At 31.6% G+C, this 21,022-nt stretch overlaps 3 protein-coding genes across 3 annotated transcripts in view; 1 reads left to right on the forward strand and 2 right to left on the reverse strand.

The window, feature by feature from the left end:
* Positions 1-5,390: 5,390 nt before the first annotated feature.
* Positions 5,391-6,359, reverse strand: LOC119610162 (lectin subunit alpha-like). Its single transcript, XM_037965289.1, has 2 exons — positions 6,166-6,359; positions 5,391-6,103 (listed from the first exon to the last, which is right to left on the reverse strand). Exons 1-2 carry the CDS (start codon positions 6,292-6,294, stop codon positions 5,453-5,455), a joined length of 780 nt encoding a protein of 259 aa, XP_037821217.1. The 5' UTR covers positions 6,295-6,359; the 3' UTR covers positions 5,391-5,452.
* A 7,407-nt stretch (positions 6,360-13,766) lies between these two features.
* LOC119610163 (lectin subunit alpha-like) lies at positions 13,767-14,692 on the reverse strand. Its single transcript, XM_037965290.1, has 2 exons — positions 14,557-14,692; positions 13,767-14,492 (listed from the first exon to the last, which is right to left on the reverse strand). Exons 1-2 carry the CDS (start codon positions 14,683-14,685, stop codon positions 13,845-13,847), a joined length of 777 nt encoding a protein of 258 aa, XP_037821218.1. The 5' UTR covers positions 14,686-14,692; the 3' UTR covers positions 13,767-13,844.
* Positions 14,693-19,123: 4,431 nt separating this feature from the next.
* LOC119610160 (CAP-Gly domain-containing linker protein 1) overlaps positions 19,124-21,022 on the forward strand; it is a 32,406-nt gene continuing 30,507 nt past the window's right edge. The window contains exon 1 of the mRNA XM_037965284.1: positions 19,124-19,268. Coding sequence (XP_037821212.1) covers positions 19,183-19,268 — 86 coding nt within the window. The 5' untranslated portion in view covers positions 19,124-19,182. The remainder of the gene's footprint in view (positions 19,269-21,022) is intronic.

Consider the following 21,022-nt stretch of genomic DNA (forward strand, 5'->3'; position numbering starts at 1 on the left):
CTCATATTGAAACTTTATCTAAAATTTCCCTTAAACAGATATAATAAAAAATGATTTTGTTCGACAATTTCCCTCAAATGGATATTACCTTTACTGGATATTTTACGAAAATTTCGTTTAAATGAGAAATTTTGTTAAAATCTCTTGAAAATAGGAATTTTATTAATAATTTTCTAAAAAAAATTATCAAAAATTTCCCAAAAAGGGAAATTTATAAAAATTTCCTAAAAAGGGAAATTTATAAAAATTTCCTAAAAAGGGAAATTTATAAAAATTTCCTAAAAAGGGAAATTTATAAAAATTTCCTAAAAAGGGAAATTTATAAAAATTTCCTAAAAAGGGAAATTTATAAAAATTTTTTAAAAAGTGAAATTTATAAAAACTTCCTAAAAAGGGAAATATACAAAAATTTCTTGGAAAGGGAAATTTACAAAAATTTCTTAATGAAAGAAAATTTATCAAAAATCTTCTATAAAAAAAATTATCAAATATTTTCAAAAAATTAAAATTTATCGAAAACTTTCTAAAAATAGGAAATTTATTGAAATTTTTGTCAAACACAGGAAATTATTTCCTCAAATGAAAAAAAGTTATATGAACTTTTCCTCAAATAGGTAAATTTATCAAAAATTTCCCTCAAATAGGTAATTTATCGAAAATTTCCCACAAAAAGGAAATTTATTGAAAATGTCCTAAAAATAGAGTTATCCAATCCTAGAAATTCAAAATTTGTTTAAGAACATGATAATTTATCAAAATTTTTAAACACTCCTATTCTGCATTTCGATTACGTTTCTGCATTCAGTTACGCTACGATCGAAAATAGGTATTCCAATAAAAAACGGAAACGTTAGAAAAAGAAGAAGCAATTTCATTTTATTTCAATACTTTACGATTTTGTGTGTATTTTGCATTACGATCGTAACTACGTTTTTGTGAGTTGTTATTTTAGTGACGGAGCTTCGAATCGAAATGCAGAATACCAAAGTTGCCAAATGGAGAAAATTTCGATTCGAATTGAAATGCAGATTAGGGGTAAAAATTTCTTTAATCGAAAAAGTCCCAAACCATAGATAGCGTCATCTAGCCTCAGAATTTGGTTTCATACTTTAGATTTTTTTTAATTTTGATTTAAAATTGTTTCGAAATAACATCGAAAGTTTTCGTTTACGAATAGATTGTAACTTAATTTAAACCTATACGGCCCGAAGGTTCTACATCTATCGGGCCATATTAGACCCAACATCACATCCGTGATAGAGTGTAAAATTAAGCGAAATCAATTGTCATGAGGATATGTTCATATTGGCTCCAAGCACCAGTAAAAAGCAAACGATGTATTCCTGATCGAGAAGATTTTAATTTAAACCAATACGGCCCCAATTTTTCTGTTCTACACTTGATCTATAATCTACAATTGATCTATAACTAACGGTTTCTAAACTAATTTATTTATAATTTTCAACATGGTCCATTTTAAATGGGATATTGTGTATATCAATTTACTTTCTATAGAGTTATTAACCCCTATTCGGCATTACAATTTGAACCGAAATATCAGTCCGTAAACAACAGCCTAGAAAAGCATACAAATGGATAAGCATTAAAACGAAATGGTCTTTTTTCTTCTTACGATTCAGTTTTTTGTTGGAATAGCTTTTTTCAATCGTTACGTAACTGCATGCCGAAACGTAATCTAAATGCAGAATGGGTGTGATTCTATAATTCGGTTCGAAAACCATAACTTTGGCTTTTGAAACGAATTACAGGGACTAGCTTTCGACACTCAATATCGTTCCAATTGATTTGTAATTTGAATTTAATTTTAAAGCAAATTTCAATTGCTTTCATATATCGCACTTTTCCGCCTAAATTTTTAAGGCTCGCCAATAGCTCTCAATCCCCTATGCACAACTAGGAATTATTTTTTGCTGTAAGTTAATCATCTCAAATAACTTTCAAGATTTTTGTTTAAATTTGTTTAACTTAAAAATTTTTTATAATTTTTTTTAAACACTAATATTCCAAACCTCTATACCCCTCCTGCCGACCAAGTTTGATAACTTAACTTTCCCCCTCCCTTTGCCCCCACAGACCATTTTACACCACCCCAACAAATAACCAATAAATTCATTTGTAAATTTTACAGTGATTTACAAAAAAATCTTAAAACACATTTTAACAAAAAATGATCTTTAAGGTTTTACTCAATTGTAATAATTATTAAATAATCTATATATAATGATAATAGAAAAAAAAAAACTGAAAAAAATATACTTTAATAAAATAGTAATTTTTAAGAAATTATATAAACCAGATAACAAAAAAGGAAATGCTTAACATTAAAATAAAATGATTTAAGTATTTATACTAAATAAATATTTAGTTTATTTTCTTATTTGTTTGAATAATTTTTTTGAGAATTTGTTTTCTCTGAATGAAACTGAAAACAAATGTTTGTGAACAAATAATTCTGTTTATTGCGTTGAGTTAAAATTTTCTGTTTTTTTTAATTTATAAAAACATACGTTTCTTTTTAATATACATATAAGTATAAAATTAACAAATTTAATAATTATTAATAAAAGAAATAATAATAAACAAATGAACAACAACTATAATAAAACAACAACAAAATTAATGTTATATTTTTTCCAAGAACTTTAAATTTTTATCTAAATTTTTCAACATTGGAATTATGACTAATGGCGGATTTATAGAAGTCGTTCAGTTTCATATAAATTTGGAAACAAAGGTTTGATACACCGACAGAATCTAAAAGTACATATTTGAATGGAGGACAATTAATCCACTGAATGGAAATACCTTTTGAATCAGGCATGGCAAATTTAAATTTTGAAATAAAAACTAACTTATGTTAGTACTTTTTAGGTTTAAAAGTACTAAATTACTTTCCGCTAGACTACAGACTGGACTATAAACTAAACTAACTACAGACTATTCTAGGTCTAGACTATAAACTGGACTATACATTAGACTCGACTATAGACTAGACTATAGACTAGACTATAGACTAGACTATAGACTAGACTATAGACTAGACTATAGACTAGACTAGACTATAGACTAGACTATAGACTAGACTATAGACTAGACTATAGACTAGACTATAGACTAGACTATAGACTAGACTATAGACAGACTATAGACTAGACTATAGACAGACTAAGACTAGACTATAGACTAGACTATAGACTAGACTATAGACTAGACTAGACTATAGACTAGACTATAGACTAGACTATAGACTAGACTATAGGACTAGACTATAGACTAGACTATAGACTAGACTATAGGACTAGACTATAGACTAGACTATAGACTAGACTATAGACTAGACTATAGACTAGACTATAGGACTAGACTATAAACTAGACTACAGACTAGACTATAGACTAGGACTATTGACTAGACTATAGACAAGACTATAGGACTATAGACAAGACTATAGACTAGACTTTCGAATAGACTATAGACAAGACTAGACTGTAGAGTAGACTATAGACTAGACTATAGACTAGACTATAGACTAGACTATAGACTAGACTATAGACTAGACTATAGACTAGACTATAGACTAGACTATAGACTAGACTATAGACTAGACTATAGACTAGACTATAGACTAGACTATAGACTAGACTATAGACTAGACTATAGACTAGATTATAGACTAGACTCGACTAGACTATAGACTAGACAATAGACTATAGACTAGACTAGACTCGACTAGACTATAGACTAGACTAGACTATAGACTAGACTAGACTATAGACTAGACTAGACTATAGACTAGACTAGACTATAGACTAGACTAGACTATAGACTAGACTAGACTATAGACTAGACTAGACTATAGACTAGACTATAGACTAGACTATAGACTAGACTATAGACTAGACTATAGACTAGACTATAGACTAGACTATAGACTAGACAATAGACTAGACTAGACTCGACTAGACTATAGACTAGACTAGACTATAGACTAGACTAGACTAGACTAGACTAGACTATAGACTAGACTAGACTATAGACCAGAATAGACTATAGACTAGACTATAGACTAGAGTATAGACTAGACTATAGACTAGACTATAGACTAGACTATAGTCAATTCACTAGACTATTGACTAGACTATTCACTAGACTATTGACTAGACTATTGACTAGACTATTTACTGGACTATTGACTAGACTATTGACTAGACTATAGACTATTGACTGGACTAATGACTAGACTATTGACTAGACTATTGACTAGACTATTGACTAGACTATTGACTAGACTATTGACTAGACTATTGACTAGACTACTGACCAGACTATTGACTAGACTATTGACTAGACTATTGACTAGACTATTGACTAGACTATTGACTAGACTATTGACTAGACTATTGACTAGACTATTGACTAGACTATTGACCAGACTATTGACTAGACTATTGACTAGACTATTAACTAGACTATTGACTAGACTATTGACTAGAGTATTGACTAGACTATTGACCAGACTATTGACTAGACTATTGACTAGACTATTAACTAGACTATTGACTAGACTATTCCCTAGATTATTGGCTAGACTATATACCTGACTAGACACTATAGCCTATATACTGGACTATTAACTAGACTATTGACTGGACTATTGACTAGACTATTGACTAGACTATTGACTAGACTATTGACTAGACTATTGACTAGAGTATTGACTAGACTATTTACCAGACTATTGACTATACTATTGACTAGACTATTAACTAGACTATTGACTAGACTATTGACTAGGAAACTGACTAGACTATTGACTAGACTATTCCCTAGATTATTGGCTAGACTATATACTAGACTAGACACTATAGCCTATATACTGGACTATTAACTAGACTATTGACTGGACTATTGACTAGACTATTGACTTGGATATTGACTAGACTATTGACTAGACTATTGACTAGACTATTGACTAGAGTATTGACTAGACTATTGACCAGACTATTGACTATACTATTGACTAGACTATTAACTAGACTATTGACTAGAGTATTGACTAGACTATTGACCAGACTATTGACTATACTATTGACTAGACTATTAACTAGACTATTGACTAGACTATTGACTAGGAAACTGACTAGACTATTGACTAGACTATTCCCTAGATTATTGGCTAGACTATATACTAGACTAGACACTATAGCCTATATACTGGTCTATTAACTGCTAGGTTTAAAAGTTTATAAATTTGAAAAGTACTAAAAATGTCGAAGGGGTACTGGAGTATTTTGTGATAACAAAAAGTACTGAAAAAAGTACTAAAGTACTGTATTTTTCATGCCTGTTTTAAATAAATGTTATTTCTCTTAAGTGTTGAAATATTTATTAGAATTAATCTTTCATATAATTTAGAAGAGAAAAGTAAAATTTAATATCTGTTAGGCATAAAATATGCATTTTGTACGTGTGAAAATAAAAATTGTTGTGAATATCCTTGCGGTTGATTATTTGGCACTTCACATGAATCCGGCTCAACACTTTCTAAAGACGGAGCAGCTGGTTGTTCTATTGAGCTTGGTAACACCAACTGTTGATCGGCGTTTTCTTCCATTACCTTAACTTCTAATTGTTGCTTAAGATTTTCTGATAACTCTTTTTCTTTATTTAGTTCTTTTTGTAAATAATCGTTTTTTTCATTTTCGGTTTTTAATTCATCTTTTAGCTTTTCGTGCTCTTCTTGCAATTTTCTCTCGCTCGGATATTCGCATATGAATCCATATTTTTTTGTACAAATATAATCAGTCCATTGAGTTTTAGAATCCCAACCAACTAAAATACAGGGATAGTCATAATCTGGATTTCCACGATACCAGTTATCGAATAGTTTGCCAGTTGATATCCAAACGGCGGTACGTGTTCCTGGTATTATAACACCACCAATCCATAATTTAGGTAGAGATGAAAAATTATTTTTATTTAATAAAAGTTGTGTTATTGCCTCTTCCTCCTTCATGCTGTCAATTGCAATCAATGTCATGTTTAATTTTAAACATTCTAATATACTATTATCGAAAGTATACTGTAAGATAAATAATTAAATGATTCTTAAAAAACATTTTTAACAAATTATTCTCAACTTACCTTGTTATTTTTGTCCACATAATATTGTTTATTTTCGATTGTTGTATAGAATTGACCAGCGGAATTGATTTCATTGATTTTAAAAATGAATACAATTACAGTTATTTGACATAGAAAGCCGAAGTACATTTTTGTTTTGTGCCTATTACAAGATTTTAATCAAAACTAATTGTTTAAAGTTCGCTTCTGATTATTTATATACCCGATTGATATTGGCATGGACCAATTTATAGGGTAAAAAAATAATACAATTTTTAACAGGGCTCTAGAATATGTGCCCTCATAATAGTATGTATGTATATATTAGCAGAAAAGTAATTTAAAATATATCAGTTAAAATGGCAACAAACATCCCGAATGTATTTTTCGATTACACAGGACAACAAATGTAAAATATTATGCCGCGTTATCATAATTTCTCCATCACATCATTTTTTGCAATAAATTGGGACTAATTTGAGACGTTATATCGGCTCGATAACACCCTTATTTGTACATTATACATCCGAAAGTTATAAAATAAGAAAGTCCAACCTGTCGACCTTAAATTAAACATTAAAATTCTGTATATAGTCTAGTCTATTGTCTAGTCTATAGTCTAGTCTATAGTCTAGTCTATAGTCTAGTCTATAGTCTAGTCTATAGTCTAGTATATAGTCTAGTCTATAGTCTAGTCTATAGTCTAGTCTATAGTCTAGTCTATAGTATAGTCTATAGTCTAGTCTATAGTCTAGTCTATAGTCTAGTCTATAGTCTAGTCTATAGTATAGTCTATAGTCTAGTCTATAGTCTAGTCTATAGTCTAGTCTATAGTATAGTCTAGTCTATAGTCTAGTCTATAGTCTAGTCTATAGTCTAGTCTATAGTCTAGTCTATAGTCTAGTATATAGTCTAGTCTATAGTCTAGTCCATAGTCTAGTCTATAGTCTAGTCCATAGTCTAGTCTATAGTCTAGTCTATAGTCTAGTCTATAGTCTAGTCTATAGTCTAGTCTATAGTCTAGTCTATAGTCTAGTCTATAGTCTAGTCTATAGTCTAGTCTATAGTCTAGTCTATAGTCTAGTCTATAGTCTAGTCTATAGTCTAGTCTATAGTCTAGTCTATAGTCTAGTCTATAGTCTAGTCTATAGTCTAGTCTATAGTCTAGTCTATAGTCTAGTCTATAGTCTAGTCTATAGTCTAGTCTATAGTCTAGTCTATAGTCTAGTCTATAGTCTAGTCTATAGTCTAGTCTATAGTCTAGTCTATAGTCTAGTCTATAGTCTAGTCTATAGTCTAGTCTATAGTCTAGTCTATAGTCTAGTCTATAGTCTAGTCTATAGTCTAGTCTATAGTCTAGTCTATAGTCTAGTCTATAGTCTAGTCTATAGTCTAGTCTATAATCTAGTCTATAGTCTAGTCTATAGTCTAGTCTATAGTCTAGTCTATAGTCTAGTCTATAGTCTAGTCTATAGTCTAGTCTATAGTCTAGTCTATAGTCTAGTCTAAAATCTAGTCTATAGTCTAGTCTATAGTCTAGTCTATAGTCTAGTCTATAGTTTAGTCTATAGTCTAGTCTATAGTCTAGTCTATAGTCCGTCCATTTGTTTGTCTGTCGGTCGGTCCGTCTGTCTGTCTGTCTGTTGAAAGCACGATAGAGTTCGAATCTACCCAACAAAAAAAGTTCTTCCAAAGAAGCGAACAAGAAGTAGAATTTACTCTATGGAAGTACAGAAAAAGACCTGAAGAAGTGATGATTTTAACACAGGTTTGTCGTAGGAGGGATGTCCTTTTTATTTTTCCAAATTCACTACTTAGAAGTACTTCATTTTATTTTTGCTGGGTAGCGCTGACATTCGATATAAGTAAGTTTTTCACTGTCAAAAATCTATCTACCGAATTTTATGAAGATCGGTCAACTATTAACTCTACTCCCCATATAAGGTACCCCTCAGAAAATGAATGTTTTTTTAACCCGAAAGGGATGCGTCCGTAATTGACTTAAGCCCTATGTCAAATATCAACCTAATATTTATAGGGGAGCATTCCATTTATGGCATACGGTTTGATGGTGAGTATATATGATTCGGCATAGTCGAATCTAACTAACACTCTTACTTGTTTAAACTTTGTTGGCCTGTGTTTTTTTTTTTTTTTTTTGATCTTGCTTTTATAACAATTGATTTGTATAAAACAGCTGTTTTTACTTTTTTAATTAAGATATTTTCAGTTGTTTTTAGCGAATAGTTTTTTCACCAAATCATTAAAAGTTATTAATTTTCTTTCATATGTTTTGAATGTTAAATTTGAACCGTTAGTTTTGAAATGGCAACATACAATTATTGTTTTCGAAAATTGTATAAACATGAAGTACTAATTTACTGTCTAAACCATTTAGTACTAGTAAATTTTATACCCTGATTTAGACCATTAAAACACTTCAACATTACTGGTGAAGCACTATTTAAAACTAAAATGCTGAAGGCTTTTAGCTACTATATGAAGATATTGGTCGGCTAAGAGATCATAGACTAGTCTATAAATTAGACTAAAGACTAGATTATAGACTTTACTATAGACTGGAGTATACTATAGCTTAGAGTATACTATAGCCTAGAGTATACTAGACTAAAGAGTAGACTACAGACTAGACTATAGACAAGACTATAGAGTAGACTACAGACTAGACTACAGACTAGACTATAGACTAGACTATAGTCTAGACTATAGTCTAGACTATAGACTAGACTATAGACTAGACTATAGACTAGACTATAGACTAGACTATAGACTAGACTATAGACTAGACTATAGACTAGACTATAGACTAGACTATAGACTAGACTATAGACTAGACTATAGACTAGACTATAGACTAGACTATAGACTAGACTATAGACTAGACTATAGACTAGACTATAGACTAGACTATAGACTAGACTATAGACTAGACTATAGACTAGACTATAGACTAGACTATAGACTAGACTATAGACTAGACTATAGACTAGACTATAGACTAGACTATAGACTAGACTATAGACTAGACTATAGACTAGACTAGACTAGACTATAGACTAGACTATAGACTAGACTATAGACTAGACTATAGACTAGACTATAGACCTAGACTATAGACTAGACTATAGACTAGACCTATAGACTAGGACTATAGACTAGACTATAGACTAGACTATTAGACTAGACTATAGAACTAGACTATAGACTAGACTATAGACTAGACTATAGACTAGACTATAGACTAGACTATAGACTAGACTATAGACTAGACTATAGACTAGACTATAGACTAGACTATAGACTAGACTATAGACTAGACTATAGACTAGACTATAGACTAGACTATAGACTAGACTATAGACTAGACTATAGACTAGACTAGTCTATAGTCCTAGTCTATAGTCTAGTCTATAGTCTAGGTCTATAGTCTAGTCTATAGTAGAGTCTATAGTCTAGTCTATAGTCTAGTCTATAGTCTAGTCTATAGTCTAGTCTATAGTCTAGTCTATAGTCTAGTCTATAGTCTAGTCTATAGTCTAGTATATAGTCTAGTCTATAGTCTAGTCCATAGTCTAGTCTATAGTCTAGTCTATAGTCTAGTCTATAGTCTAGTCTATAGTCTAGTCTATAGTCTAGTCTATAGTCTAGTCTATAGTCTAGTCTATAGTCTAGTCTATAGTCTAGTCTATAGTCTAGTCTATAGTCTAGTCTATAGTCTAGTCTATAGTCTAGTCTATAGTCTAGTCTATAGTCTAGTCTATAGTCTAGTCTATAGTCTAGTCTATAGTCTAGTCTATAGTCTAGTCTATAGTCTAGTCTATAGTCTAGTCTATAGTCTAGTCTATAGTCTAGTCTATAGTCTAGTCTATAGTCTAGTCTATAGTCTAGTCTATAGTCTAGTCTATAGTCTAGTCTATAGTCTAGTCTATAGTCTAGTCTATAGTCTAGTCTATAGTCTAGTCTATAGTCTAGTCTATAGTCTAGTCTATAGTCTAGTCTATAGTCTAGTCTATAGTCTAGTCTATAGTCTAGTCTATAGTCTAGTCTATAGTCTAGTCTATAGTCTAGTCTATAGTCTAGTCTATAGTCTAGTCTATAGTCTAGTCTATAGTCTAGTCTATAGTCTAGTCTATAGTCTAGTCTAGTCTAAAATCTAGTCTAGTCTAGTCTAGTCTAGTCTATAGTCTAGTCTATAGTTTAGTCTATAGTCTAGTCTATAGTCTAGTCTATAGTCCGTCCATTTGTTTGTCTGTCGGTCGGTCCGTCTGTCTGTCTGTCTGTTGAAAGCACGATAGAGTTCGAATCTACCCAACAAAAAAAGTTCTTCCAAAGAAGCGAACAAGAAGTAGAATTTACTCTATGGAAGTACAGAAAAAGACCTGAAGAAGTGATGATTTTAACACAGGTTTGTCGTAGGAGGGATGTCCTTTTTATTTTTCCAAATTCACTACTTAGAAGTACTTCATTTTATTTTTGCTGGGTAGCGCTGACATTCGATATAAGTAAGTTTTTCACTGTCAAAAATCTATCTACCGAATTTTATGAAGATCGGTCAACTATTAACTCTACTCCCCATATAAGGTACCCCTCAGAAAATGAATGTTTTTTTAACCCGAAAGGGATGCGTCCGTAATTGACTTAAGCCCTATGTCAAATATCAACCTAATATTTATAGGGGAGCATTCCATTTATGGCATACGGTTTGATGGTGAGTATATATGATTCGGCATAGTCGAATCTAACTAACACTCTTACTTGTTTAAACTTTGTTGGCCTGTGTTTTTTTTTTTTTTTTTTTGATCTTGCTTTTATAACAATTGATTTGTATAAAACAGCTGTTTTTACTTTTTTAATTAAGATATTTTCAGTTGTTTTTAGCGAATAGTTTTTTCACCAAATCATTAAAAGTTATTAATTTTCTTTCATATGTTTTGAATGTTAAATTTGAACCGTTAGTTTTGAAATGGCAACATACAATTATTGTTTTCGAAAATTGTATAAACATGAAGTACTAATTTACTGTCTAAACCATTTAGTACTAGTAAATTTTATACCCTGATTTAGACCATTAAAACACTTCAACATTACTGGTGAAGCACTATTTAAAACTAAATGCTGAAGGCTTTAGCTACTATATGAGATATTGGTCGGCTAAGAGATCATAGACTAGTCTATAAATTAGACTAAAGACTAGATTATAGACTTTACTATAGACTCTGGAAGTATACTAGAGCTTAGAGTAGACTATAGCCTAGAGTATACTAGACTAAAGAGTAGACTACAGACTAGACTATAGACAAGACTATAGAGTAGACTACAGACTAGACTACAGACTAGACTATAGACTAGACTATAGTCTAGACTATAGTCTAGACTATAGACTAGACTATAGACTAGACTATAGACTAGACTATAGACTAGACTATAGGACTAGACTATAGACTAGACTAAGACTAGACTATAGACTAGACTATAGACTAGACTATCGACTAGACTATAGACTAGACTATAGACTAGACTATAGACTAGACTATAGACTAGACTATAGACTAGACTATAGACTAGACTACTATATAGACTAGACTATAGACTAGACTATAGACTAGACTATAGACTAGACTATAGACTAGACTATAGACTAGACTATAGACTAGACTAAGACTAGACTATAGACTAGACTATAGACTAGGACTATAGACTAGACTATAGACTAGACTATAGACTAGACTATAGACTAGACTATAGACTAGACTATAGACTAGACTATAGACTAGACTATAGACTAGACTATAGACTAGACTATAGACTAGACTATAGACTAGACTATAGACTAGACTATAGACTAGACTATAGACTAGACTATAGACTAGACTATAGACTAGACTATAGACTAGACTATAGACTAGACTATAGACTAGACTATAGACTAGACTATAGACTAGACTATAGACTAGACTATAGACTAGACTATAGACTAGACTATAGACTAGACTATAGACTAGACTATAGACTAGACTATAGACTAGACTATAGACTAGACTATAGACTAGACTATAGACTAGACTATAGACTAGACTATAGACTAGACTATAGACTAGACTATAGACTAGACTATAGACTAGACTATAGACTAGACTATAGACTAGACTATAGACTAGACTATAGACTAGACTATAGACTAGACTATAGACTAGACTACTAGACTAGACTATAGACTAGACTATAGACTAGACTATAGACTAGACTATAGACTAGACTATAGACTAGACTATAGACTAGACTATAGACTAGACTATAGACTAGACTATAGACTAGACTATAGACTAGACTATAGACTAGACTATAGACTAGACTATACTAGACTATAGACTAGACTATAGACTAGACTATAGACTAGACTATAGACTAGACTATAGACTAGACTATAGACTAGACTATAGACTAGACTATAGACTAGACTATAGACTAGACTATAGACTAGACTATAGACTAGACTATAGACTAGACTATAGACTAGACTATAGACTAGACTATAGACTAGACTATAGACTAGACTATAGACTAGACTATAGACTAGACTATAGACTAGACTATAGACTAGACTATAGACTAGACTATAGACTAGACTATAGACTAGACTATAGACTAGACTATAGACTAGACTATAGACTAGACTATAGACTAGACTATAGACTAGACTATAGACTAGACTATAGACTAGACTATAGACTAGACTATAGACTAGACTATAGACTAGACTATAGACTAGACTATAGACTAGACTATAGACTAGACTATAGACTAGACTATAGACTAGACTATAGACTAGACTATAGACTAGACTATAGACTAGACTATAGACTAGACTATAGACTAGACTATAGACTAGACTATAGACTAGACTATAGACTAGACTAGACTATAGACTAGACTATAGACTAACTATAGACTAGACTATAGACTAGACTATAGACTAGACTATAGACTAGACTATAGACTAGACTATAGACTAGACTATAGACTAGACTATAGACTAGACTTAAGACTAGGATATAGACTAGATTATAGACTGGATTATAGACTAGACTATAGACTAGATTATAGACTAGAGACTAGACTATGGACTCGACTGTAGACTCGACTATAGACTCGACTGTAGACTCGACTATGGACTCGACTATAGACTTGACTATAGACTCGACTATAGACTCGACTATAGACTCGACTATAGACTCGACTATAGACTCGACTATAGACTCGACTAGACTCGACTATAGACTCGACTATAGACTCGACTATAGACTCGACTATAGACTCGACTATAGATTCGACTATAGATTCGACTATAGACTCGACTATAGACTTAGCTATTGACTAGGCTATTGACTAGACTATAGGCTGGACTATAGACTGGACTATGGACTAGACTATAGAATTAACTACAGGGTAGAGTATGACATAGACTCAATATATAGACTAGACTATAGACTATTCTATTGACTAGACTATAGACTGGACTGTGATATATTCGGAATCTAAAAAGTATACATTTGATTGGTCTTGAAGAGCTGATAACAATTAATGCAATGAAAAGAAATATCTTTAAACAAAAATTGTATTTATTTCTTTTAAGTGAACAAATATTTATTAGTATTAATCTTCATATAACTAATTAAACTTTAATGTATGTTAGGCATAAAAAATGCATTGTTTACGTGTGAAAATAAATATTGTGGTTGATATTCTTGCGGTTGATTATTTGGCACTTCCAATGTATCCGGCTCACCACTTGGTAATGCCTGATCAAGTTCTAGTTGTGAGCTTGGCAAATCTGACATTGGCTTGCCTTCTTCATTCGTTGGCCTAGCTGGTAAATGTTGCTTAAGATTTTCTGATAATTCTTTTTCTTTATTTAGTTCATCCTGTAAATGTTGGATTTTTTCGGTTTCGATTTGAAATTTCTCTTTTAGCTTTTCATGCTCTTCCTGTAATTTTCTCTCGCTCGGATGTTTGCATATAAATCCACGTTTGTTCGTACACGTACCATCAGTCCATTGAGTTTTCGATTTATAGCCAATAAAAATACAGTTAAATGTATAATCTGGATTACCACGATACCAGCTATCGAATATTCTACCTGTATGAATCCAAACGGCGGTACGTGTTCCTGGTATTATAAAACCACCAATCCATAATTGAGGTACATCCGGGAAATTATTTTTATTTTCTAACAGTTTATTTATTGCCTCCTCCTCCTTTATGGTATCAATTGTGAGCAATGACATGTTCAGTTTTAGACATTCTACTATACTATTATCCAACGTATACTGGAAGATTAATATTTAAAAGTATTCTTCGAAAAAATATGTTAACGAATTATTCTTAACTTACATATTTATCTTTGTCCACATAATATTGTTTATTTTCAATTGTTGTATAGAATTGGCCAACGGAATTGATTTCGTTCAATTTAAAAATGAATACGATTACAGTTATTTGATATAGAAAGGCGAAGTGCATTTTACAAGATTTTATTCAAAACTAATTGTTTAAAATTCGGTTCTGATTATTTATGCACAGTATCAACATTAGCATGGACCAATTTATAGGTTACAAAATTACGGGTAATCGCACTGTTATAATGTCTCAAATATGGCCCCAAAAATAGAGTTTTTCCAAACTTTAGTACACGATATTTCGAACAAACTGTAGTTCTCCAGGTTAGGACATTTTTCGAATTTTGTTGGGCTGTATTATTTTTAAATGTTGCTTTTCTTTATAACTATCGAGTTGTGTAAAAAAATGAATTTACTTTTATAATTAAAGTATTTTCAGATGTTTTCACCAAATCATAAAAAATTAACGATTTTTTTTTTTCAGTTGTTTTGACTGTCGGTATAAATTATTGTTTCATGAAAACAAAATCAATTATTCTTTTTTAGTTTTTACCTTTGTTACATTTTTTTTCAGAATATTCTTAATACCGACACAAAATAAGTTAAAAATTGCAGTGGTAATTATTTTTTTAAGAGGATCGGGAAGATAATTTTTATCAGTTTTGCTTTTTTTACGCACTTCATGTAACTGATCCAGTTATATATGGGTACTTTCGTATCAAGTGACCCAACTTTTAAAATCGATGACTTCCGATTTGGATGAAATTTGCAGCCTAGGTTAGCACTATGGGATACTAGGTCAGACACAAATTTTCAGCTCTATCGATCAAGAACTGCCGGAGTCAGAGGGGTTAAAGTTGGACATTTTGGTCATACAGGGCTTTATTCCAATGGTCCTAGCAAAAATTGTCCAAAGGAGATCAGATAGCTATTTCTTCATTGTTTCCAAAAAAAAAAAAAAAAAATATTTATCACATTTCCTTTAAGATCTTATAGTCCTATAATAGGATGCGAGTGTGATATCTATCACAACAACAACAGTATGAGACATCTTAAATCTTAGGACGAATGTTTTCGCCTTATGTGAATCTCAGTTATCTGAGAGATCTTTCATAATCATAGACTATAGTCTCGTCTATAGAGTAGTCTATAGTCTAGTCTATAGTCTAGTCTATAGTCGGTAGTCTATAGTCTAGTCTATAGTCTAGTCTATAGTCTAGTCTATAGTCTAGTCCTATAGTCTAGTCTATAGTCGAGTCTATAGGCTAGTCCTATAGTCTAGTCTATAGTCTAGTCTATAGTCTAGTCTATAGTCTAGTCTATAGTCTAGTCTATAGTCTAGTCTATAGTCTAGTCTATAGTCTAGTCTATAGTCTAGTCTATAGTCTAGTCTATAGTCTAGTCTATAGTCGTCTATAGTCTAGTCTATAGTCTAGTCTATAGTCTAGTCTATAGTCTGTGTATAGTCTAGTGTATAGTCTAGTCTATAGTCTAGTCTATAGTCTAGTCTATAGTCTAGTCTATAGTCTAGTCTATAGTCTAGTCTATAGTCTAGTCTATAGTCTAGTCTATAGTCTAATCTATAGTCTAGTCTATAGTCTAGTCTATAGTCTAGTCTATAGTCTAGTCTATAGTCTAGTCTATAGTCTAGTCTATAGTCTAGTCTATAGTCTAGTCTATAGTCTAGTCTATAGTCTAGTCTATAGTCTAGTCTATAGTCTAGTCTATAGTCTAGTCTATAGTCTAGTCTATAGTCTAGTCTATAGTCTAGTCTATAGTCTAGTCTATAGTCTAGTCTATAGTCTAGTCTATAGTCTAGTCTATAGTCTAGTCTATAGTCTAGTCTATAGTCTAGTCTATAGTCTAGTCTATAGTCTAGTCTATAGTCTAGTCTATAGTCTAGTCTATAGTCTAGTCTATAGTCTAGTCTATAGTCTAGTCTATAGTCTAGTCTATAGTCTAGTCTATAGTCTAGTTTATAGTCTAGTCTATAGTCTAGTCTATAGTCTAGTCTATAGTCTAGTCTATAGTCTAGTCTATAGTCTAGTCTATAGTCTAGTCTATAGTCTAGTCTATAGTCTAGTCTATAGTCTAGTCTATAGTCTAGTCTATAGTCTAGTTATAGTCTAGTCTATAGTCTAGTCTATAGTCTAGTCTATAGTCTAGTCTATAGTCTAGTCTATAGTCTAGTCTATAGTCTAGTCTATAGTCTAGTCTATAGTCTAGTCTATAGTCTAGTCTATAGTCTAGTCTATAGTCTAGTCTAGTCTATAGTCTAGTCTATAGTCTAGTCTATAGTCTAGTCTAGTCTATAGTCTAGTCTATAGTCTAGTCTATAGTCTAGTCTATAGTCTAGTCTATAGTCTAGTCTAGTCTATCTAGTCTAGTCTAGTCTAGTCTAGTAGTCTAGTCTAGTCTAGTCTATCTATAGTCTATAGTCTAGTCTATAGTCTAGTCTATAGTCTAGTCTATAGTCTAGTCTATAGTCTAGTCTATAGTCTAGTCTATAGTCTAGTCTATAGTCTAGTCTATAGTCTAGTCTATAGTCTAGTCTATAGTCTAGTCTATAGTCTAGTCTATAGTCTAGTCTATAGTCTAGTCTATAGTCTAGTCTATAGTCTAGTCTATAGTCTAGTCTATAGTCTAGTCTATAGTCTAGTCTATCTCTAGTCTATAGTCTAGTCTATAGTCTAGTCTATAGTCTAGTCTATAGTCTAGTCTATAGTCTAGTCTATAGTCTAGTCTATAGTCTAGTCTATAGTCTAGTCTATAGTCTAGTCTATAGTCTAGTCTATAGTCTAGTCTATAGTCTAGTCTATAGTCTAGTCTATAGTCTAGTCTATAGTCTAGTCCTATAGTCTAGTCTATAGTCTAGTCTATAGTCTAGTCTATAGTCTAGTCTATAGTCTAGTCTATTGTCTAGTCAATAGTCTAATCTATAGTCTAGTCTATATTCTATAGCCTAGTCTCTTTTCTAGTCTAGTATTGTCTATAGTCTAGTCTATAGTCTACTCTATAGTCATGTCTATAGTCCACTCTAAGTCTACTCTATAGTCTAGTCTACAGTCTTTCTATCTTGTCTAGCTGAAAATTGGTTTAGTACTTTAAAACCTAAAAAGTACTATTTTTGTTATACATAAGTTAGTACTATTTAAAATTTCCATACCACCGTTTTCAGTTCAATTTCTGAATTAGTTTATGAAATATCGCTGTCTTTTATAGTTAGCCGAACTAATTGACTCAAATATTTATGTCCTTTCTAATTTTAATAACACATATAAGATCAAGTTCAATAACAATATGTTGTACATATTGGAGTTATATAGTGCGTTAACGAATAACATTTTTGACATTGAACAGCGATTGAATTAAGAGTTTATAATTATAAATTTAAAATCGTATATACACACAAGTACTTCATTTACATATGGACATTTCCACCGAAAAATCCACTTTTGTCACATCACGTTATGAACCATTAATTGCCTATATCAAAGGAAAAAATATATATGTATATTTTTAAATTGTTTATATTTTTCTGTAGAGCTCTAATACCTCTATGCATAGGATAAAGAGGAGACCAGTCAAAACGAATGGTCCTAAGATATTGTCAAAGAATGTGCAAGATGTGTTGTGACAAAAAAATATACTTTTCGGTGGAAATACCCATATGTTGATACTTAATCCACAATACTCACTCAAGGGGAAGAAATATTAATTTTGTTATTGGTGGCAAATAAATTTTAAAGATTTAAAAGTTAAATTTCTAGTCTTCATATTAGGACTTCTAATGTATTGGCTATTCCATAGGATCGTACGTGACGAGTGGATAATATTTCACAATAATGGAAGTTATTGAAAATTAATTTTCTCATTCTTTAATGGCGTATTCGAACTAAAATATCGAATAATATGGGAGAGTGTTGTATGTGAAAATACCTCCCATATAAAGCCGATTATCTCTTAAGCGCTAATAACTCATGAATTAATAATGATCCCGGTATAAAATTATACTCGAATGCAATTTGTATTTATGTCTACAAATCGAAATTGGTCACAGCTACCATGTGAAGACAGTCCAATTGTTAGATCTTACAACGTTGGCAGTTTCGCTCCAAGTACCACTTCTCTTCAAAAATCATTTAAACATACATATATACATATGTATGTTCATAGCTGATGAAGGGTGTCATGTGTTTGGACATGTCCGACTATACCAGCAAACTGATCAATATCATAAAAACGATCTCAATAAGTGTTCGCTCTCGCTTGCATTAAAAGTTGAATATTGAGTATTCTCATTGCTCATACAACACATGGTACTACGATTAATGCAACCAAAGAACAACAAAAACAAATTGTATGTAATTTTCTTAAAGAACTGATAAAAACAGCAAAAACAACTTCGTAACACAAAACAAAAATCGAATAAAAATACGAATTCAGAAATCATACATATGTATGCACAATAAATATTGGTTGTTGTAGACATTGAGAGAATTGGGAGTATTTCACCTCAACATTGGAACGGATCAGTTTTTTTCATTTATTTCACTGAGACAGTCTCACTTTAGCTTGAAAACGAACGTGTCGTGGTCGCAAACAATAAACGGTTTTTTTAATGTTTGAAAATAAAAACAAAAATAAAGAAATAAACACGATCTCTCTTAAACAAGCTCTAAGAACAAAAACAACAAAAATAGAAAAGTATTAAATAAATATTAAAATCGAAGACATACAATAATAAAAGAACAACAACAGCAACAACAACAATTAACCAACAAATACTATTTGGAATTGTAAACAAGTGACGTCAAAACAAAGTAATTTTTTTTACAAATGAAAGTCCAAAAATAACAACAATAATAATATTAACAAGAACGCCAATAACAACAACGACAAACTCAACGAAAACCCAAAAAAAGCCATACAATTCGTTTAAACAAAAAAATTCTGTAAATAAATATTGAATGAAAAATTAAACAGCTGCAGATACAAACCATTTATATGTTTGTTTGTTATTATTGCCGACAATAACAACAACTACTACTACTGCTTTAACAGCAGTAGCAACAACAACAATAACAAACAACAGCAATTGCAAACAAACGTAGACGACGATCCAAGCAACCAATATTTTATTTCAGTTAAAGTTGTTGTTGTTGTTGTTAATGCTGTTGTTCAAATTGGTGAATGATACTTTACTACTCGTGTGTTGTTGGCAAATGCGTAAACTAAAGCTCAATAATATTTAACGTTTAGCCAGAGACTTAAAGGTGTTAAATCTTTAACACCTTTGCTAAACTTTCACATTTGAATTTTGGCGTTCGAATATAGGAATCATAACTAAAACTACTTGAAATGTTATATACGATTAAGCCGAATCTTACCAAAACATATATCGTATATTCCTAGTTTCAGAAAGTGGTCGGAATAGGAACTTTATTCAGGGTTTGGGTCAATTATGAATCGAAGTCATCTTCATTTAGAATAGGAATTACGATAGCATTATTAATTTATGGGTTATTTACGATTAAGTGATTTTCGGAAGTGGACTTAATATGGTCGCTATGACAGTTACGGAGCGATCGAAATTTAGCAGAATAAGTTATATTTACATATATACATAACATATTCATGTAGAATTTTATACCGATATTAAGCCCGCGATTAAGTGATTTTCGGAAGTGGACTCTATATAGAAGCTATAACCAATTATGGCCGATCCGGAAGACATTTCGCTGAATATTTGTATTATAAAAGTAGTTAGTTTAGTTAGTTAGTTAGTTAGTTAGTTAGTTAGTACGTTAGTTAGTTAGTTAGTTAGTTAGTTAGTTAGTTAGTTAGTTAGTTTTCGTTAGTTAGTTCTTAGTTAGTTGTTAGTTAGTTAGTTCGTTCGTTAGTTCGTTAGTTCGTTAGTTAGTTAGTTCGTTAGTTCGTTAGTTAGTTAGTTAGTTAGTTAGTGTTTCGTTAGTTTTGTTAGTTAGTCGTTAGTTTAGTAGTTAGTTCGTTCGTTCGTTAGTGTTCGTTTTCGTTAGTTATTTCGTTCGTAGTTAGTTCGTTCGTTAGTTCGTTAGTTCGTTAGTTCGTTCGTTAGTTTAGTTAGTTTTCGTTCGTTCGTTCGTTGTTCTTCGTTCGTTCGTTCGTTCGTTAGTTCGTCGTTCGTTCGTTTCGTTGTTCGTTCTTAGTCGTTAGTTTCGTTAGTTCGTTTCGTTAGTTAGTGTTAGTTAGTAGTTCTTAGTTAGTTAGTTAGTTAGTTCGTTTAGTTAGTTAGTTCGTTTCGTAGTTCGTTCGTTCGTTAGTTCGTTCGTTCGTTCGTTCGTTCGTTCGTTCGTTAGTTCGTTCGTTCGTTCGTTCGTTCGTTCGTTAGTTCGTTCGTTCGTTAGTTCGTTTCGTTCGTTCGTTCGTTCGTTCGTTCGTTCGTTCGTTAGTTCGTTCGTTCGTTCGTTCGTTCGTTCGTT

Source organism: Lucilia sericata, unplaced genomic scaffold (assembly GCF_015586225.1).
Source record: "Lucilia sericata isolate MDLA Ls3-8-SP2 unplaced genomic scaffold, ASM1558622v1 Contig001130F_arrow, whole genome shotgun sequence".
Taxonomy (NCBI): domain Eukaryota; kingdom Metazoa; phylum Arthropoda; class Insecta; order Diptera; family Calliphoridae; genus Lucilia; species Lucilia sericata.